Genomic DNA, 22,965 nt, shown 5'->3' on the forward strand with positions numbered 1-22,965 from the left:
TGGGAGGCTGAGGCAGGAGAATCATTCAAACCCGGGAGTCGGAGATTGCAGTGAGCTGAGACTGCACCACTGCACTCCAGCCTAGGTGACAGAGTGAGACTCTGTCTCAAAAAAATAAGCAAAAAAAAAAAAAAAAAAAAAAAAAAAAGAATTATATTGATTATGTCATATTTTATACAACTTTGTAAAGAAGCACATATATATATATATATATAGAATGTAAACTAATTTTACTGGTGGTAGTATGCAACCAGAAAATGTAGACAATTGTACTACAGTGATAATAACAGACCTTCATTGTAGTTACAATAGCAAGATTCCTAGTTAAAAGCCACAAGCGTTTTTATGTCGCAGATGGGTGCGTGTGTACACACGTAAACACAGTTGAGAGAGTGTCCTCAAGTCAACGCCACATTCCTGCAGTGAGCACTCTCAGACTTACCTTTCCCGTTCTGCTTTATTCTTGATAGATTTATCTTGGCTGATGGCTTTGCTATTTTCCATAGAAATCTTAGCCTGGTGTGCTCGCATTTCCTTGCTTTCCCTATGCATTAAACACAAGAAAACAAACAGGGAGCGGGGATGGAGAGTTAGTGCTTAAGGGGCAGAGAGATTCACCCGAGAAAGATGAAAAAGTTCTGGAGGTGGATGGTAGTGACAGGTACACAACAATGTGAATGTACTTAATGGTCACAATATTAAAGTTTATGTTTTATATATACATATAGACACAGTTTAAAAATGAAAAGAAAAAAAAACACAAATACTGTTCATAGCAATAGGACTAGGCCCACTCCTCTCACTCTTTGTTTTTTCTATTACTGAGCTCATCCAGTTCTGTATTTTGGAAAAAGGAGGGAAGGGACTTCAAGCCATGTGGATGCTGATCCCTGAGGGGCAGTGGCCACCTAGTGGTGAAGTGACAGTGATGGGCTGTGATGAGGAGACAATATTTTTGTCCATAAATATAGAGATCTCAGCTTTGCCTCATATTATTTGGGACCAGATGGGCTGCAAGAGAGAGAGAGAAAAAAAAATATTCTAACCCTCATATACGGCCTTCCTGTTTCTATCATCCATGGGAATGAAAGGGACTAAATGGTTTCAAGTAAGCACAGAGAGTAGCAAAAAAAAGTAGGTTTGCATGTGACCAACCACTGTGTGTGTGTGAATGCATGTGCATGCATGACATACATATGTTTATGTGTACATTAAAGGAATAAAAGTTAAAATGCTAAATAGAATATGATTACAAAGAATTTTTTCTATAACCTATGGAGACCTGCTTAAAGCACTGCCTGGAAACCAGCATCCAAGCAGTCGGGTTGCCTAGGCACTGTAACAAGCGGGACGGGCATCCAGCGGGACGGGCAACGCCGAAGTGGAGAGTTGTTCACTCAGCCACCCTAGAGCCACTTCAGCAGGAGCATGTATAGACACTCTGGACCCAAGAAGGTCTCTCTCAGATTTTTCCGTAACTTGTTAGGAAATTGACCTTTCTGTATTCATTCATTCAACAAACATCAATGCCCAAATGTTGCTGACAAGTGTCAAGAAAGCAAACATTTTTAACCAAGAGTAGTTGTGATGATGATGAAGAAACAACCACCAGGGGCTTGAAAAAGCTTTAAATACTGCTGTCGCTTTGAAAAGTGCTTCTGCCATGGATTTAATGTTTAAGGTATATTGGTAAGTAGGTTACAGTCTCTTCAAATGACTTCCTAAGCAATCTAAGAGTTAGTATACTTTGTCTTTTCCTTTCGGATAATGCCTACTGTTGTGAGCTAATATTTTTCTTTATTCAACAACATAAAAGAAGATTAGACAAGTGCTGTGCTGTATTCCGTGAAGTATCTTTGAACAATTCGAGGCACCTAAAATCTGTCATTGTAACAATCAGCAAAGGCAGAACGATGAACACATCATTCTGCATAGTAAATCAAGAGCATTTCTGAGGAACAAAGAAAAGACAACTTCTAATCCTGTAGGACTAAAGAGAATGCTTTAAAATACATGGAGGTGCAGCACATTATCCCACAGAAAATGGGGCATGGTAGGCCTCATTAGTCGCTTCAAATGAGAACTGGAAACCATAGCACAAACACTTTGTTCTTGTGGCGAAATATCTGTCACTTCAAAGTCAAGCTGGGAATTTGGGCATACAGCCAGATAATTTATGCAATTGGCCTTAAAAACATTTTTGTTTGATTTATTTGTATAATGCTTCTACTTTCTACTCCTGTTGGGTCTCCATAGACCCTAACTATGGCATACGGTAGGCACTAAGTAAGAACCAACCAAGCTGCAACCAAGCTATGATAAACAGATGTAGCAGACACCAACCTTTTGCTCAGGGATAAGTCCAGCTCATGGCCTGCACTATTTCAGATGCAATATTCACTTCACTGAAGTGGACATGGGCCAAAATAAACTGATACGTCACTGTTTCTTAATCAGGCTTATCTTTCCAAAATTCAGAGAAGCCCTAACACTGTAACAAAGGGAAATGGAGGCTCTCTCCACATGTAGCCTTTAAGTGACCAGAATCCAGTCACTCTAGGAGCTCAACTGATTGGTCTTTATCTCTCTGTGTGTCTTTTCTTCCTAAGAGGCTCCAGATCCTTTTCCAAGGGCCAGTTCCAGCCCTACCATTTTGCAAGGTCTCCATGACCACTCTGAAAAGGTAGAGCTCCTCTGAGTTGAATGCCTTTAGTGCTCCTGACATTTTAAAATATGTGTCATATGCTACTTTTGTTATCTGACTTAACTTTGCATATAAGCTTAGTATCTTGCCAACACCTGTAAGCCCTCTGATGGCAGGGCCATTTCTTTTTTCTTTTCTTTATTTTTTTAAAATAGAGACAGGATCTTGCTATGTCTTGAACTCCTGGGCTCTAGTAATCCTCTTGCCTTGGCCTCCCAAAGCACTGGAATTACACGTGTGAGCCACTACACCTGGCCCCTGGGGGCCATTTCTTATAGTCAGCCAGATGACGAGATATACAAAAGAGCTACATGTTATATGTCAAATTGATTTCACTTATTACCTTGGCTCTCTTATACCCACAAAATCAGCTTTTGTTTTTAAAGATTAGACGTTTACTGTGGAGATGGCAACTCCCCCACCTGTCATGGGACAGTTTCAGCTGCTGGGTCTGCTGCTCGTGGGCGTTGATGAGTAGCTTCTTCAGCAGCTCGCACTGCTGGCTGAGGTGCAGGTCTCGGATTTCTTGCTCCTCAGCACTGTGGGTATTGATCATTTCTGACCATTCCTTTGTGTGCTGTGCTACAATCTCTTTGACCTGTTTGGAAAAAGGGGGATGGTGCCATTGTCATCCTCATAGGTCAGGTATGAACCCGAAAGCACAACATTATTCAGGTATTTAGATTCCTCCCATCAATTTACTTGGTGAAACATGAGACACCTATAAATACCAAAAAATATGTACTAATCAATGGGAAGCAGGAAGTTATTGTTTACTAAAATAAATCAACTGCTTTGGCTCTGAATAGTTAACGGTTAATTGTCACCCCTTATTTCACTGCTTCACTTAGCCACACTCTGTTTTTTGTCTTTGTTTTGTTTTAACAGAGTCTGCCTCTGTTGGCCAGGCTGGAGTGCAGTGGCTTGATCTCGGCTCACTGCAACCTCCACCTCCCAGGTTCAAGAGCTTCTCCTGCCTCAGCTTCCCAAGTAGCTGGGATTACAGGGGCACACCACCACGCTCAGCTAATTTTTGTATTTTTAGTAGTGACAGGCTTTCACCATGTTGGCAGGCTCTTGAACTCCCAACCTCAGGTGATCTTCCCACCTTGGCCTCCCAAAGTGCTGGGATTACAGGCATGAGCCACCGTGCCCAGCCAACACTCTGGTTTGTGTGGTCCCTGGGCTCCTTTATCCATTCCATCAGGATTCTCTTTATCACCTCATGTTTTTCCAGCTTCACTTCCATAACAGAACATGTCTGAGTAGAGAGCTGTGTCTTCTTTTATTTCTGGATCATGACTTACTGTGTCAACCCTTGTAGATACTAGGGTAGAAAGTCCTCCCTGCCCAGTATCCATGCTCTTTGCAGTGGTGTTTTGCAGTAGGGTTTTGCAATGAGGTTTCACAGGGCTCTTGTCAAGAGCTGGAGTCTGTTTCTCCAGCTCTTTGAATCTGGGTGACCTGTGACTCGCTTTAGCCAATGAGATAGTAGAAAATGTGATGGAAGCAGAGGCTGGAACGTGCTTGCCCTTCTGCTATGCTTGCAGCCCTGAGGCTACCCTGTGACTATCCTGTGCCAGAGGTTGAGAGGTCATGTAGGAAAACAACCAACAGCTAGCCAACTACCAGATACACAAGTGAGGTCATACGCCCCCTGCTGACTGTAGATACAAAGTGAGTCCAGCCAAAATCAGCAGAACTATCCAGTAGAGTATGGCTCAAATTTCTGACCCACTAAATTGTGACCGAATAAACTGTAGTCATTGCTTTAATGTACTATACTTTGGCACAGTTCATTATACAGCAAAAGCAAACTAATACTGTTGCCAAGGCTTCTCTTATTTACACGAAGCATCTAAGAATCGTGTCAGTTTGCACAACCACGAATTCTCAAACATTCCAGTTAAGAAGAGAGAGAAGGGGGAATAACTCTTAAAGACACATGGTTTACTACCACTATTGAGTTCATGCTCTGAAACATATATAGCTACTAAGGAGAACATCTTGAACAGCTTGGCTACTCCATGCACATAGCAGGGCTGTTGGGCCAGGTGACACAGCTGCATATAGATAGATGGAGGCTGGCTAGTTCGACCACAGCTATTGTTTGGAGGTTTCTTTAACAGCTTTTTTTCCCTTTTCTCTTAAAAACTATTATTGCTGGAGGAATTTTTAACTGGGACTTAACACTTAGTTCTCCAAATGCCCACAAATTTGATTAAAGTCTCTCGAGCTCCTATTTCCCCGTCTTCTTTTTTAGAATATCAGCTCTTAATTTTTTCTCATCCCAAATTTCTACAGTAAAGTTAGGATAGAGTAAGTTTCAATGCCCAATCTGGATAGTTTTCTGTCCTATGTTTAATGTTACTTCAATGGGGAATTATATTCTATATTTTATGTAATGTTTCCTTTTAGTATCTTCATTTACTGTTTTACTTGATGCCTCTGAAGCAGGCAACATAAATACTGTTAGCACAGTTCAACAGACAAGACAAAAGAAGATATTCCATGAAATGGCTCTTCTCAAAGCCAGTGAGTCTGAGAAAAACATGAACCCTTGGCTCCCCTGACATCCCAGATTAGCTGCAGGCTACTAGCCCACCTCTGGGCTATTGTTATTTCTGATTTATACCAGGTACTTCTTCTAAAAAATTACCAAGTATCTTCTGCAAGTCACTGCTGTAAAAATGGGCATTTTCTTACCTTAGATTTGTGATCTGATGTCAGTGTCTGAATTTTAATTTCTGTTTCTTTTTTCATTTCGAGACAATTACTTCCCCTGAAAATGGAAAGTTGCAAATGCATGCCAGAAATTAGATATTTTCCCATTCCCACGGGTCTTTGCCACAAAGCTTTCTGATGAAGATAATATATTCATCAAATATGAGATGCCATGGCTCATTGGGCAACACTGGTCTCTTTAGCAATAGATTCACACCTTACAAAATATTATGTTTCATGATTACTCAATTCAACCATTACTCAATTCAACCAAAGACGCATTTCAAACCTCACAATTATTTCATTGTTAAGGGGCTGTTGTCAGTTTCCATTTTGGTTCCTGTTTTTCTTCAAGCTATTTTTCACTTATTCAATAAAATATTATTTGGGATGAAAACTAGAAAATAGGTCCTCAGCCTTGAAGTGAATTTTTAATTCTTCCGTTTGGTTATAAAGCCAATTTTTGTCTTTTAAACATGCCAGTGAAGGAGAAAATAGCAATCCTTGGCACCATAGGGCAATTTCTGCTCCTTATTCTATTGTGAGTAGGAAATATATGCTAGGCGATTGCCCAGCAACCATTATTGCTTATTTCAGCGATTATGTTTTCCTTTTGAAATATCCACGTCGCTGCTGAAACAAGAACAGGTCCTGAGCTTCGTCTTCAGCATGTATGCTCTGGTTATTATAGCTCATGTCAGAATGCCTCATTGTAATATTAATTCTTAGTTCCTCTGAGAGAAGCATTACTCTAAAAATGCGAGGTCTCGCATCAAATGTAGCACTTCTCAATGGCTGGCACTGAGCAAGTTTCTTTCGTCTGTTATTCAGTGAGCTTGCAGCACAGCTGAAATATTCCCCGATCTTAATTCTAGACCGGTCTTTAACAGTAAATGCAATGAGAGGTTTTATTCAACAGTTTCATCTGTGGGCATAGGGCATGCACTTGTAATATTTATTAAAAGTCAAGATTTTATTTTCCCCCTTCTAGTGCATCAACATTCTTTATATTTGGGCTACGCAAAACAATTTTTGTAATTTTGTATTTTCCCAACTTTAGCTTGTCCTTCCTTGTCCACCATTCATCTTTTTGCCATCACCTTAAAGATCCCTGAGAGGAAAGCATATGAGAGATAATCATTAGCCAAAGCTGGAAAGCACTTGAATAAAGCTTCCCTTTCCCAGGTCAATAGATCCTTTCAGCTGAGTAGGTAAGAGTAAGGGGAAACCTTTCATTGGTCTTAAAAATAGATACTGCATGAGAAAGCTCCAAGGACTGTTACCAGTTTCCTTTTTCACTAACTTTTTAGCAGTTGTAGTTAAAAGACCAATTGGGCCAGGTGCAGTGGCTCAAACTTGCAACCCCAGCACTTTGGGAGGATAAGGCAGGCAGATCACTTGAGGTCAGGAGTTGGAGACCAGCCTGGCCAACATGTTGAAACCCCATTTTTATAAAAATACAAAAAATTAGCTAGGCTTGGTGGTGTACGCCTGTAATCCTGGTTACTCAGGAAGCTGAGGCAGCACAATTGCTTGGACCTAGGAGGCGGGGATTGCATTGAGCCAAGATTGGCTACTGCACTTCAGCCTGGGTGACACAGCAGGACCAAGTCCAGGCCACCCTGATACCATGGTCAATCTTAATAATGAGAAACTCTCTTCAGATATGGCTTTCCAGAAGAAAGTATCTGATGTCTGATTTTGAAGTAACTTTTCATGTACTGCTAAGATTCTACTGTTTAGAGTACTTGGAAAACGCTCTGCGTAAAGAGCCCAGTGGGCGTGCTGCGTTTGACGGCACAGGCTCAGGAAGAAATCTGCAGATTAGACTTTTCCAGTCTCACCTACATCTAGGATAAAACAGGGCTTTATTTGTTGAGAGACCTCCAAGAACACTCAATAGCCTGTTTTGGGGAGTTAAGTGTCACACCAGGAATACTTCTACTAACTACCAAGTTTATAGTAAATTACATTTTGATTCCACATTTTGAGAGTAAAAACAATAATGAGGTAAAGATATATTTTATTCATTTTTTTTACATTTCTAAATGTAGCGCTCATGATTGATTGAATCAGAAAATTGTAATATTATTTTTGGCAAAGAAATGTACTCCATTGTGCTTGGGTCTGAAACCTCTTTAATAAAGCTTTTTGGTTTGGTTAAGACAAAACTGTGTTTCTAAATACAGCCATCCACAAAAATGCATGAAACATTTTTTGAAAACGTATCTTGTGAATACCAATAACCTTATTCTTGGAGAGTACTATAAAGTTGTCGACAATTTGTTCCTTGGTATTACAGTCTATGTCTATCATCAGTTTTAATATTATAGCCTGAAATGTCATTAAATATGAGGAATTACTTTATAAAAAAGAAATAGGCCAAAGCTGCTGATGTGGTTAGAATCTAGAAGAATCACAGCTCGTCAAAACTTACTGTAATCACCAGCAATATTGCCACATGAGCTCTGAGGTGAGCGACTTACTCCCTTAACATACAGATCAAAATGTTTTCTAAGCAACAGGCACGTTTCTGCCTCAGTGATACATAGTGAAACCTACAGGAAAAACAAAATGTAGATGACACATAGTAACAGATGCTCAATAATCAGTGCCTGGTTTGTATTTTTCTAAAAAATACAGCTGTAATAAAAATGAAGGTACCTCTCAAATAGTGAGGCCTGAGACCAGGGCAGGCATATGCCATTACCCACCATTTACTCCTCAAGCAAATTACATTGGTTTCATGTCATGAACTTAGGTCTTGGAATCTGAAATTTCAGCAATAAGAACCAAAGTCCAAGAAAATTATAACAAACATAATCTGTTCTATTTTCAAAGCTTAGTTTTCTAAATATATCTTGAGTGACTGTAAAAAATAAACAGAAAAAAAAAATCCAAATAGTAAAAAGAAATCTTAGTCTCCTTTTCTCTCATGCCAAAGACATCAGCAAGGATTGAAGGAAAGAGATACAAACCAGAGGGAATCTACTGGAGGAGGTCAAAGGTGGGAAAATCATTTCCCAGATAAATCGAACGTATGCATGATCTCACAGAATTTTTCCCCAAAGTATTTATAAAGGGAAAAACGTAACCTGACAGTGCAGAAACCTGTCAGATACCACCTTAACCAAGTGATCCAGGTTAACACCACCAATGATGGGACATATCAACATCATCCCCCCACTCCCCACCCCCAGTATCATGCACTGAGAAGGGAGCACCATCACTTCTGCGATGTGCTTGCCACAAATGCATAACCTCACTCTCATCACGAGAAAATATCAGACAAATCCCAAAGGAGAGGGATTCTACGAAAACAACTGATCAGAATTCTTCAAAAGTGAAAGTCACAAAAGACAGGGAGAGACTGAGGAGTTATTACAGACTCTTCAAAAGTGCAAGTCACAAAAGACAGGGAGAGATTGAGGAATTATCACAGACATCTACTTAGATGACATCTAAATGTCATGTGTGATTTTGGAGGCTATCCCAGAATGGAAAATGAGTACTTGTAGAAAAACTGGTAAAATGTGAAAAATCACTGTAGCTTAATTAATGGTATTGAGCCACTGACAGTTTCCTGGTTTGACAACTGTACTATGGAGACGTTAACATTTAGGGAAAGTGAGTTAAGGGCATAAGGGAACTCTGTACTATTTTCGCAATTTTTTCTGTCAATTTAAAATTAGCTCAAAATCAAAAAGGACACTCAATTCTCAGAGAAAATAAGATTTTTTTTCAATTATTTGAGGCTAATCCATATTAGAACTAATTATGATGAATTAAAAAAGATTTCAGAATCTCTGCTGAGAACCTTCCTGAAATGAAAAGGTACATCTACTCCTTGACCTGTTATGATGTTAGAGCATTTAAAATGAATGAGTTTCTTACTTTCTAGGAATAATTTTTAAAGATGAAAATCAAGTCAACACTAAGTTCTTCCTTCACCTAAACAGGCAGCAAAACTGTGGGAAAAGACAAAACATAAGCATTGAAAAGTCTTCAGCAGGAAATAAACAGTATTACCCCTTCTTCTTCATTGCCTTCTCTAGGATTTTCTCGTGAGTTGACTTCTCTTTGTCATACTGTGCCACAATTTTGTCAACTTGTGTGCAGTGTAACTTCTGCATGGTACTGTGCTCCTGAAAAGAAGGATTTGTAGTTATGAACTGGACTCAGCGTGGCTCGCACCATATAGGGCTGGCCTAACTTTCACCAGTTTCCCTAGAATCTTCATTTAGAAAGTCAAGGAATAACCAAATCTGAGAACGGTGTAGACTCCAGCTCTCCCATTAAATACCAGTGTTTTGTCCAAGTACATTTCCATCATGGAAGTCTCTAGCCTCAGTCTAGTGAACATGCCCAATTCAAAGGTACCCCTGCTCACCAGTGAGTAGTGCCAATCATCTTAAAGTCCTTTCTTCCACACATACACATCTCTGTAGAATTTCCACCCATTAATCTTTGTTCTTCTGAGACATGTAATCAGCCTATTGCCCCTTCCACACATTGGTCCTCAAACATGCAAGTTCAGCCACCATGTTTCTTCTCTTGTATATGCTAAATATAACTATTCATCATGTGACATGGTTTGTAAACACCTGCACATTTTGGAGCTCTTGAATACCATCATTATATAATGAGAGTCACCACTGTGTTTGTCACTATCAGCTGAATTTGAATTAATTTAGTATAAGTAATTAATTACTTATTACACTGTAATAAGTAATTAATTCAGTGTAATAATTAAAGTAATAAGTAAGCCACTTAATATTTTCAGTGGCTTACTTATCTAGACGCAGTTTATGAGGATAAAGTGTTCGGGAGCTGTGACCTTCTGTTTTACAGATATTTAAAAATATTTTCCCAACTGCTTCACATAATCACTGAAATTGGGGCTGCAATGCTTTGGAAAGTAGGTATTTCAATATAAACATTATTTCTTCCCATACAATGAGAAAGGCATTTGACTACAGCCAATGACCTATATGAAATCAGATTTCTTTAGCTGTTCAGGCTCCCGAGCACAGATGAAATCAGTACAATCAGAAAGTTCCAACTCTAAATGATACTTGATGTTATAGCCTAATCTTACTCTTGAGAACCAAAGAAATGGGATGCTATTCATGACTGGAATGGGTGAACGTGTTGTTCAGGTTATATAAACACTCTCACAGTCATATTTCCTTTTACTTATTGAAAAAAATGAGTGCCTTAATTTAAAAGCAAATTTATTCTTTCCAAGGTAGGCTTGACTTTAAGCAAATCTAATTCATGAACTTCTTTTAAAGATTTCATAAATTATAAATGGGGAAGGAAATTTTATGTCTTTACCGAGACTTCCTTAATTTCCCAGCTGTTGAGTGAATTAACACAGGACTTGATCTACAATTCATTTACATATAAATTCTTTAGAAATGTATTCATACACAAGGCCTCAGTATTCTTTTCTTGGGAGAAGGAGTGGAGAAGGGTGATGCTGGGTAGAAGATTCCCAACACGGGAACTAACAGGGGGACAAAGGCTATGTGAGCTTGCTGTGGATCTGGGTTTAAGGTAACAATGTCTTGCTTAATTTGTAATTGGAATACCCCATAAATCCTGCCATATTACCAATGTGTGTGCACCTTTGTGATATAAACACATTTCAGCCAGAGCTTCTGCAATGTGGCACTGGGTTAAGGACATGAGTTCTTCTGTCCTGGGATGAGTCACTTACCCTTCCAGAGTCTGCTCATCTTTATAATTGGGAGAGTAACACTTACTTCATAGAGTGGTTAGGATTAAAAATAAATCTAATGTAAATCACATTTCAAATGCGTGTTACAGCTTATTCAAAACATAGTGACAGACAAACCTATCTATACTATTCAATACCCACAATAACATAAAGGAGTGACTTGAGATAGAGATATCAATCAGACTAATTAAATCAATAGATCTTTCCTCTAAGCTTAATATACTGCCCCAGGAATAGAGGAACATATTGATGTATCCCTGAATGTATTTAACTACTCTTGTAATACCTTGGTACCTACTAAAATGCCTTCCTCCTATTTTCTTTCTAAGATTTAAAAGTCATTGTGGTTGGCTAACACATGTTAATTTTTCCTGAGCAAAAAATAATAAATAAGGGGCTTTATGCCAGTCTCAAAATGTATCAGAAGTGCCACAGTCCTATATTATCTTGCAAATATCATTGAAAGGAGGGTGAAGACTATTTCTTTAAATATTTTAGTGTAGAACAGGACAAGTAGAGCCTTTGAGGCTTGGAAGTAAGCTGACACAGACTATGTCCTAAGAAAATATTTTGGTGAACCTTATTAACTCAATTAGATATGAGAAATGGGGCTGTTTGTACCATAAAGTTGTTTATGGTTGACTCAACTCTATATGATATGCTCTACAAGGGCAAGGCCAGTCTTTTCTGTTTACCAGTACATGGCACAAAGCCTGGTACAAAGTAGATGCTCAGTAAGTAATTACTGCATGAATAAAAAGTCAGCATGGGAAAATAGCAAAAGGACTTGGATTCCGGTCCCAGCTCAGCCAATAATTAATCAACTGGTCTTGTGTAATGTATATAAATCTTTCCAGGACTCAATGTCTTTATTAGAAAATTGAGTTAGGGCTGGGTATGGGGTAGTCCATGCCAGGACCACTTTGGGAGACCGAGGTGGGCAGATCACCTGAGGTCAGGAGTTCAAGATTAGCCTGGCCAACATGGCAAAACTCCGTCTCTACTAAAAATACAAAACTTAGCTGGGTGTGGTGGTACCTGCCTGTAATCCCAGCTACTCTGGAGGCTTAGGCAGGAGAATCACTTGAACCCGGTAGGCAGAGGTTGCAGTGAGCCAAGACTGTGCCACCGAACTTCAGCCTGGGTGATAAGAGTAAGACTCGATCTCAAAAACAACAAAAACAAAAACAAAAAACCAAATTAAAAAAACAAAGAAAACTGAGTTAAGTACCTTTGCCTAAGCTAATTCATGAGTTGCTTATGAGATGCAAGGTTACCTAATGTATCCAGAAATAACTTGAAAAACTGAAAGCATATGGAAATAAAATGATTACAATTAATGTCAGTAACAGAAAAGCTGGTCCTGAAAAATTGTCTCTGTTTATCTTTGTTCCCAGAACTCTATCCCTGTACAGTAAGCAGTGATTGCTGAAGTGTTTTGGGATAACTTGGTTCCCAGACACCTTTTCTCCTTTTGGAAACAAATGGGAATCCTAATTACTGATTTCCATGTAACGCTGCTGAAGCCTCAGTTTCTTGTTCTATAAAATGAAGGAGGCATGAAATGATCTCTAAGTCTGTCTTAGCTTTTAAAAAAAGTCCGTCATTGATTTTATTCTTTTGGTCCTTAGTTAAATTGTGAAACACTATGGAGGAGACATACATTTTTTATTCATTCACACCACAAGTACCATAATTAAATGTGTTGACTTAAAGTCAATCTTAATTGGGACATTTTAGGGAAAAAATGTATAGCTTTTAGCAGAATTTGTATATGTTTCTTATCCAAGTTAAGAGTAAATTCAGCTCTTTTGGAAAAAACTGCTGCTGCAATTCATTCTTGTGACTGATATGACTATGGGCGTGAATGATCGCACCTCAAAGGGTGCTGAAAATTTTGAGCAAATCATGATTGCTCAGCATGTAACTCTGAGATTACAAGAGGTGGACCTTGCCAGCAACTGCTGTGTCTCTGCCCCTTTCCACTGCATCACCGAGTGACAGGTCTGGTTCTAAGGTCTGACCGTGAGTTAAAATTGATGAGTTAAACAGCAGTCTTGGTGCTGTCAGCTACATTGCTTGCATAGCAAAGAGAAAAGTTTCCATCAGTAGCTCTACTAAAAATGCCAGTCTATAGGCTTCTCAGGCATTTCATTTGACTCATTTAACGTTGATGCTGCAAACTGGTGGCCTAAGGACTGTATCCAGCCTGCAGACACAGTTTTCAGTTTAGTCTCTTTTTCTTTCTTTCTTTTCTTCTTCTTTTTTTTTTTTTCCTACATGGTTTCAAAAAGAGGTTGAATTAAAGTCCGATAGTAAAAGATCAGGAAATTCAGATAAGATTTCTGATATTTTGACTCTCCTTTAAGAAAACACAGATGGCCCATCTACTCTCCAGGCACCAGGGCAGGTAGCTCAGTCTGACTTGGCCTGTGGAGAGAGATGAGTGCTCCCAGCTTTTGTGGAGTCAACACCTGGCCAACTTCCCTCAGCTACTTCCTATTTGGCCCCCATTGGCATTTGAATTGTAATTCCTCTTCTAACATGTTACTGGAGATACGTATCCAACTTTAGGTTTTACATTTTTTGCTCTAAGAAATTGACCTCATTGGACAATTGAAAAGCATGCCTGTCTTTTAATGAAAGTAACAGCTGCTCTGGATTCCAATGAGTCACGTGCTGGGGGAGAAATGGTTAAATTAGTTCTCCTTTTTCTGTCTCATATCATAGACACTTGAAAACCATTACACGAGTTTCTATTTCAAATTGAAGAAGTGGTTCTAGAAAGTGAGAGACAAGTAGAAGTCTGATTGCCAGTACATTCAGAGGGTCAAAGGCAGTTGACCATTGCCATTTTTCAAAAATAGCCATCTTAATGAGCATTTTTGTATCCATTTGGGGTGTAAATGGTCATTATCCCCATCTTTTTTTCTCAATTTCCTAACAGCAAATCACACACCTATTTGCAGATGGCAGAACCTCATATTCATACCACTGTTCCTTTTCTATCTGGTAGCTAACCTGTAAGTTTGGAAATAAGCTGTCCTTGGTACCATACATTTATTTCTTAAACTGCTGAGATTTAGTTCATAGATTCTCTGCTTCCCTTTGCATCTAAAAGGTAGAATTATTTATCTAGGCCAGGACTGTCAAATCTTTGGGCTTCCTTATGCCCCATTGTAAGAAGAATTGTCTGGGGCCACACATGAAACACTAACACTAATGATAGCCAATGAGCTTAAAAAAAAAAAAAAAGGTCTGTGCATAAATCTCACAATGTTTTAAGAAAGCTTACAAATTTGTGTTGGGCTGCATTCAAAGCTGTCCTAAGCTGCATGTAGCCTGGGGCTGCAGGTTGGACAAGCTGGATCTAGGCTGATATGTAAGAGCTGAGATCTCCCTGCAGTTGCTGGATATAGACTAAATACTAGTCCCTGCTCTTAGCTACCAAGTGCTGTTTGGGCCAGGGGCACAGTAGTAGGGAGAGTGAAGTCCAGGCCATATTTCTTCTTCAGCAGGTCATTTTATAACATACGGCTTTAGGGTGGTAAGTCATAGCCCCACGTCGGGTGGGTGAAAACTATTATAAAACAGAAAGGATGGGGGAATTAATTCTCACTATTATGTGACAACAGGCTAAAACCTCTTTTCTTTAAGGAGGCTTGATAAGTATCTCTGCAGGCAACTAGTGGGGTTTCTACTAAAAGGTCAAGAGATAGTAAAAAGTACTAAATAATGTTCCTAAAAAAACAGTCCTCAAAATTTAGCATGCATAGGAGAGGACTTCATTTAAAATGTTTTTCCTGTACTCTTTTCTTGGGGATGATAGCTAAGTGTCATGTAGACACAAGAATACATATTTTTGTAAAGACTCCATCTCTTGGCCCAATGATCTTATGTTGAAAAATGAGTCCTGAAGAAACCCAAGATATTTGTGCCCTGATAGATTCATGATTGCTCTTAAAAAACCTGTTACTGAGACCATAAGGAAAAAGATGTATGAAGAGAAGAAAAATTTAGTGTGGGAAACATCAGAAGCAGCTGGTTACAAGTTTGAGTTCTCAAGTCAGGCTGAATTTGGTTCAAATCCTGGCTCTATCACTTAAAAACTAGGTGATTTAATGAGGTTGGATTTTTTTTTTAAAGTATGAATAAACTAATCTGTTGAATGACTGGTAGAATATAAAAATGGCCAAAATAATTTCCCTTTCTGTATCCACTCCCATTTCTGATGTAACTTTGTCATCTGTCAAAAGGTAGAGTCCTCATAAGGCCAGACTTAGAACTTGCTTTGGCCAAAAAATGAGGTGGAAGTGATGGTGTGCCAGTTCTGAGCTGGGGTCACAAGAAACCATGCATGACCTGCTTGGTCTTTTGGGACCCCAGCCATGTGAACAAGTCTGGACTAGCCTGCTGGAAGACAGGAGACCACATAAAGCAGAGAGGAAGTGGCTTAGCAGAGGCCTTTCTAAAACAGTTGGTACCCGTCTGCCGACCAAACTAGTAGTGATGGCAGATTCGTGAGTGAATCCAGCAGAGACCAGAAGAATCACCCAGCAGCTGGAGCCCAGCTCCAACTGCTGATGCACAAAATTGTGAGCCAAATAAACGGTCATTATTTTAAGACACTAGATTTTAGGCTGGTTTGTTACCCTGCAAAAGCTAACAGATACAAAGCTCATATAATTATAGTACTCCTTTATACAATTGTTATGAGGATACCTAAGAATATGTGCTTAAGCAAGTATCAATATGTATAAGCTAGTATTGACACTTAAGTGTCGACTGACAGAAAAATTAGTCACATGGAGTTCAGGCATGAAGTATGTCCAGTGGTAATAGATTCACCACACTGCTTGCCTCTCCTTTAGCAGTTTTTTATTTTTCAATTTTTTTTTCTTTTTTTTTTGAGACAGAGTTTTGCTCTTGTTACTCAGGCTGGAGTGCAATGGCGCGATCTTGGCTCACCGCAACCTCCGCCTCCTGGGTTCAGGCAATTCTCCTGCCTCAGCCTCCTGAGTAGCTGGGATTGCAGGCATGCGCCACCATGCCTAGCTAATTTTTTGTATTTTTAGTAGAGACGGGGTTTCACCATGTTGACCAGGATGGTCTCGATCTCTTGACCTCGTGATCCACCCACCTCGGCCTCCCAAAGTGCTGGGATTACAGGCGTGAGCCACCGTGCCCGGCCTATTTTTCAATTTTAAACACAACATGGTGGTGGTGGTGGTGGTGTTTTCAAGACAGAGTCTTGCTCTTGTCACCCAGGCTGAAGTGCAGTGGCACGATCTCAGCTCACTGCAACCTCCACCTCCTGGGTTCCAGCGACTCTCCTGCCTTAGCCTCTCAAGTAGCTGGGACTACAGGCATGTGCCAACCCACCCAGCTAATTTTTGTATTTTTAGTAGAGACAGGGTTTTGCCATGTTGGCCAAGCTGGTCTCGAACTCCTGACCTCAGCTGATCCACCTGCCTTGGCCTCCCAAAGTGCTGAGATTACAGGCGTGAGTCATCGTGCCCAGCCTAAAGACAACATGTTAATAGAGATAGCCTCACTATATATTCGGCAAATATATATTCATTATATTCATTATATTCTTCATCTGAGAGGTTAGCTTGGACCAGGCATAGTGGCTTGAGGAAGTTAACGGACAACTTTGATGTAGGCTGAGTTCTAAAAATTGAGAACCAACCTTCCTTAGTAACAGTCCTGATAACCAGCAGCATATCAACACTGTCCAAAGTTGACAGTGATTTTTCCTAATGTCCCATGTGCTGTCACTGTATTTGACCCAGTGACGAACTAGTCCACTTAGTAAAGCATCCCATATCCTACACAGGAGAACGCTGCAAGAGTATGGATTCTGGACTCTTGATTTTGGTTGAAATACCAGCTCTGCTGCTCCCTAACTCTGGGACATCAGATAACTTCACTAATTCTTAATTCCCTCACACGTAAGTAGAGTCTCACATAGAATTTACCTCACAGGGTGGAGAGTGTTAAATGAGTCAATGCATGTAAAGTGCTGAGCACAGCATCTGAGAATTACTGAGCATGCAGGAATTCTAGTTGCTTTTATTGTTGCTATTATTACCATCCACCATAGCATATTATTTTCTGGTCATGCCTCAAGAAAATATTAAATGAAGCCAAAATCTTTATGTTTCCAACTAGCCCAAAGGCCACTGAGGTGTCTGCTCAATGAAAGTGGTCCAACTTAAATGCAAGAAAAATCTGTTAGATAGTGCCGCAGCATAGGGGCACCCACTCTATTTCTAATAATTAAAGTCAGCTAAGGTGCTTTCTCTCTTATTTCCCATTCTTACTCTTTTTCTGTTGGTTTTCCATAGTTCGGCCTGTTGTTAATAACCAACAACATTGAAGTCCCTACTTTAAATTGTTCTGTCTCCAATAAGCCCACTGAGCAATGTAAGGAATTTCACTGAATGGAATTATTCATGAAACTTAGAAACAAACAGTCTTTGAAGTGAAGTGACTGTATCAGCAAATCCACTGAGCCATCAGTCCAATAATGCAAGGAACACTACTAGGATAAGATTAGGCCCAACTTCTCAAAGGAGTACAAACTTTTAAAGAAATGACAGGGTTCCAGACAATGCTCGGGCATCTCAAATTGTGGAATGATTAAAAGGTACATAGCCCAAGCCAAGTTCTGAAGGACATGCTTTGGTTTGAGGCTTGGGTCAGAGAATAAAGAAGCAGGAATGCAAGATTAGTTTAAAAGAATTTAGAAGTTCTTTCAAATTAATAAATTATAGATTAAGTTTCTCTTGCTCTCATTGCCCTTATTGGAAGAGGACAGACATCCTACCAGCAGTACCTGGTTATTATACGTCTTTAGGAAGGAAAGAGTTGCTTTTCTTTCTTCTTCTTCTTTTTTTTTTTTTTTGGAGACAGAGTCTAGCTCTGTTGTCCAGGCTGGAGTGCAATGGCGTGATCTCGGCTCACTGCAACCTCTGCCTCCCAGGTTCAAGCAATTCTCCTGCCTCAGCCTTCCGAATAGCTGGGATTACAGGCACCTGCCAACATGCTCAGCTAATTGTATTTTTCGTAGAGATGAGGTTTCATCATGCTGGCCAGGCTTGTCTCAAACTCTCAACCTCGTGATCCACCCGCCTTGGCCTCCCAAAGTAAGAGGATTATGTGGGGAGCCACCAGCGGGGAGCCACCAGCCCAGCTGCTACCCTTTTCTTCTTTATCTGTGAGGGAGTCTGGAAGTGATGATGTTTGAGTGCTGTGAAGTTTTTCAACACACAGAATTCCTGGGGCCACCTCCTGCTGTTCTCTTACAATGCAACTAGCTCTTACAATTTTTCACAATCATTGCTAAAAAGACCACCCTTATAGGTAAAAAGCAAAAATAAATCTATTTCAGAAGTAGGCTACTGGGCAAGGTTTACATAAGGGAGAAAAAGTGACAAGCATTCTCCCTCTAGGTGCCACGAGTGGGAGGTTGAGAGACTGCTAGCATCTCCCTCCGTGAACCACTGTGTATGGCAAACTATGTGACAGTGACTTGGCAATTTAGGTAACTAGTGGCTACAATTGTGAGTTGGTCTTTAATAGACTATGATCCAATATTTTATACAGTCCTGTTATCAGTGAAACAATTTTTAAATGGATGAAGCTTTGTGCATTTGAAAGAACTGTTAGAAATGCAGACCACAAACCAGTGACAAGCACTCCCAAATAGATTCTATTTCTTAATTTCATTGTTAACCAGTTAGAATGAATTATTGCTGTTAAGTGGTCTGGTATCAGCATCAAAGTTGTGTTTTTGGCTATAAATGATTCATCCATATATAACACAAAATAATAACTTTTAAATACTGTACCTTTGCATGTTTCTTCTTTAAAGAATTTAGCTCCTTCTGCTGTTTCTTTAAATGCTTCAAGTAAGCCTTTGGAGAAAAAGAGAATCAAAAATAGGGTTTTTTTTTTTTTTTTTTTTTTTTTGTAATCACAATGATTACACTTGGTGAGAAACAAATATTGGTGACACCAATATGTATAATACAAGAGTGCTTGCAAAACAGTCAAGCAATTTTACCTTCATCTGCTTTAAATCTTCTATCCTTATTTGAGGGATAAGTTCAATACCTTAAAAAAAAATCCCAACAATTAAGTCACTACATATACTAAAAATTAGAACAACTGATAATATAGAATTGACATAATGAAATCTCATGGAAAGACTCTGAAGCAGCTTTACATGTGATGAATATAAACATCTTAAGTTTCTATTACAAAACAATTAACTGGACATTTGAAATGCTGAATAGACATGTGCATGTGATTGATTGAGGACAGATTCTCAGGTGAAACCCCTAAGGGAGTGAAAGAAGCGGAGTGGATCAGTGGAAGAAAGTAGAGTGTGTTTCTAGTTGAAATCCAGCCTCAGTCTGATACTACAAGGAACACTTCAGTATAAATGGCACCCAAGAGTCATTCTACCTTGGTGAAAAGAGGCTGGGCTTTTGTAACCCTTGATCAGTCAGCTGAGAGCTACAGAGGTTTCACAAAACCTTTCAGGCATTTCCAGGCAAGGGAACTCTCATGGTCCCAAGGCAATTCTCTGGAGAAGAGCAGCTGAAATGCCCAATCAGTCAAAATTCATATGAGCTGGGAGATGGGATAGTGACCCAACAAAGGAGAGCTGATCAGACACAAAAGCATCTATTATAGTTACTCTTACCTTTGTATTTCAAGGCATAGCATACCAGTCAACTAATTCCCAACTCTATTTTCAATTTAGTCATCACCAAAGAATAAAACGTTTTTCTCGCTTCTCCCTTTTATCAATTTAATCTTCGCATTTAAGAAATGTGCTACTAAGCACAGCAATGCCTTAAACATAAGGAATAAACAAAATAAAATCAAACCAGTGCATAACAGGAGGCTACCAGGAGGGGCTACATCATATAAGAAGTCACCCTGCTATCTGAGTGATGCCAGGCCAGGTGTTGTCATGGTAACCACAGTTGTAGCCAGATCCTCAAACAGTTTCTGTTTGACTGTAGATTTTCATCTTAGGCAAACAAAATGAATGTGCGCTCTGTGCCACAACTGATTTCCATTAGAATCCCAAAGGCTAGGTAATGATATATTCAAGAAAGACAGGCATCAAGTCCCAGGCTCTTGTTTTTCCCTTTTATTCATTTTAAGATGTGCACATTCAACGACAGGGTGGTCAGGCCACAGAAAGAAAGTTTTGGTTGGTGGAAATCAGCCTTGTGATCTGTAACATTTTATAATCAGTGTGTGAAGGGTCCATGGGGCTCTCTACTGATCTCCTAAGTCGGTTTTCACATGCTATCCCCCTAGTGACTGAGGCAGGGTAAGACAAGGGAGTGACTCCTGGCACACAAAGAGCTGCATGTCTTTAGGTCTCAGCTCTCTTGTTTGTAAAATGAATATACAGGATTTGGGGAGTATACACGGTCCTTCAGAGACACAGCAAATTCCAAGAATTTGACCCAGTCTGATGAAAATTTCTCTCTCTAATTTTTAGACTATGTTTTTGGTCTTGGTTCAACTACGTCTTGATTAAAAGAAACCTACAAAAACATTAACTTCCCTCAATTACCTGCTTTTGCATTTTTGGAGAAAGACAAAATTAGAAAAAAATTATCCTTCTCATAAGTGATTTAATTAGAGAAAAACCCACACTCTGCAGAAAAGGATAGTTCTACCTGCGTGCCAAGGCCAGCCTTCCTCACAGAGCTTTGCACAATAATGGGAATGTTCCACGTGTGGGGCTGTCCAGCTGACAGCCTCTAGCCACCTGTGGCTCTTGAGTACCTGAAATGTGGCTAGTGTGAATGAGGAACTCAAGGTTTAGTTTTTAAGTTAATCGTTAAATAAATTTAAATAGTCCCATATGGTTAGTGGCTACTATATAGGACTGTGCAGATCTACAGACTTCCCTGGTATGAAAGTAAGTTAAGCAGCGCATTTTGGGCTCCAAAGGTTTTGACTAATTGAAGTTTCACTACATAAAGTTTTTGTTCATATCAGCATAGTTCCTTAACAATAACTTGTTTTCTCTTAATCACTAATCTGGAAATTAGGAGCTGGGTTTTCTTAATCCTTTGTTCTTAAAATCAAAAAGAAAATAAAGTTGTGTTGGTGCAATCGTTGCTGTTTGGCTGCATGTCTAAGAAAAGCAGTTTGGAATTTTATATCTCCCCACCTTCACAGATGTCAGTAGCAAATGCTGTCTGCTTCAGCCACACACCATGCCCTCTCTACATCAGCTCTTCTGGTTCACTTCCAATTGCCAGCATCTGAATGTCTTTGCCTGAGGACTTTTCTGACCTCCAAAACCGACAGGGTGCTTTATTAACCTACTGTCAATCTAGAACTGTTGAAGAATTTATCCCTGCCATGAGAATCCTCAAGAAAAGGCTGACATGAGTTGGGGTATACATTCCCCAGCTCCCTCATCTCTCTCTAAGAGGAGACCTCTGAGATGTGCATCCAATACTAGCCCCCGAGGTTTCTCCAGGGCATTAAGTTCCAGGCGCCTCCTGGCAACTGGTTTCAAAACACTCCAATTATTGGCTGCCTTCCCTCCCTGGTGTCACTTCTTCACACCTCTACCCATGACCACTGCACACCGGAATAAACCACTAGCACTGGAAACCTTGTCTCAGGGTCTGCTTTGAGGTGACCCAGATCAAGACAGTTTTCTGGGAAGAAATGAAAGTTTGTTTTCTGAAATTACATCTCTTCCCCTAAAGATTTCTGGAGTAGAGTTTATTCCACACCCCACCCCAATCCATGGAGAGATGTGAGAAGAACAACTACAGATTTATCTCTTGTACTTCCATGCCATTCTCTTATTATACAAAAGAACAGACCTCTCAGTTACACCAGGCTCTGCTGAGCCTAGCTACCTCCACATGTGTCCTTCTAGGTCACACACTGCCCCATTCCATGAACTTCAACATCCGACTTGTGTTTCCTCTATGCAGGCATTCCTAGACATCCAACACAATATTCATTATGAATGAGAAGAATATGTTGGGTGACTTTCCTTTCCATTTCCATGATGCCTTCCATTCTAGAAATCTTCATCTCCACTTTACCTCACCTCCTACTGACAGTTGTAAATGGGATGTTAACACTGGTTGAAACTGTCCCTCCTCTAAGACATGTAGTTTAGAGGTACCTGTTTCTGACTGCAATCTCCATCCTGCCAACTTCACTTACTCTCTCACACCCACCAAGTAAGCCTTTTACTTTCGTCTTGTTCCTGGTTACCTTTAACCTTTTCCTTTCCTAGCAAAGTCTCTCTCCTCTAGTATCTACTCCACTGGGACATTTAACCCATATATTATGATCAGGGTGGCAGATTGAGTGGAAAAATTGCCAAAAAGTTCCACCCCTCCCTGTTTCCACACCTACTTACATGTGACTTTGGAACTCCTCCCATCAAGATGTGGAATCTGTTTCCCCAACTCTTGAATCTGGGCTGGGCCATGTGACTTGCTTGGGATGACGGAATGTAGTGGAAAGGAAGCCATGCCAGTTCTAAGTCTAGGACTCATCCCAGAAGCTGACATACAGATGCTCCCCAACTTACAGAGGTTCAACTTCATGATGATGCAAAAGTGATATGCATTCAGTAGAAAGCATATGTTGAATTCTGAATTTTGATCTTTTCCTAAGCTGGGGATATACACTGGGGCCACAGCAAACCTCAGCTCCCATTCAGCCATAGACTTCACAGTGTACTGCATTTAATAAGTTACATGAAATATTTAACACT

At 39.9% G+C, this 22,965-nt stretch overlaps 1 protein-coding gene across 22 annotated transcripts in view; it reads right to left on the reverse strand.

The window, feature by feature from the left end:
- PLCB4 (phospholipase C beta 4) overlaps window positions 1-22,965 on the reverse strand; it is a 396,811-nt gene that overhangs the window by 12,271 nt on the left and 361,575 nt on the right. For all 22 annotated transcript variants that reach the window (XM_039479588.2, XM_074406257.1, XM_074406256.1 and 19 more), the window contains 6 exons: window positions 19,243-19,292; window positions 19,028-19,093; window positions 9,458-9,573; window positions 5,411-5,486; window positions 3,127-3,302; window positions 443-544 (listed from right to left, as the gene is read on the reverse strand). In XM_039479588.2, coding sequence (XP_039335522.1) covers window positions 443-544; window positions 3,127-3,302; window positions 5,411-5,486; window positions 9,458-9,573; window positions 19,028-19,093; window positions 19,243-19,292 — 586 coding nt within the window. The remainder of the gene's footprint in view (window positions 1-442; window positions 545-3,126; window positions 3,303-5,410; window positions 5,487-9,457; window positions 9,574-19,027; window positions 19,094-19,242; window positions 19,293-22,965) is intronic.

Source organism: Saimiri boliviensis, chromosome 9 (assembly GCF_048565385.1).
Source record: "Saimiri boliviensis isolate mSaiBol1 chromosome 9, mSaiBol1.pri, whole genome shotgun sequence".
Taxonomy (NCBI): domain Eukaryota; kingdom Metazoa; phylum Chordata; class Mammalia; order Primates; family Cebidae; genus Saimiri; species Saimiri boliviensis.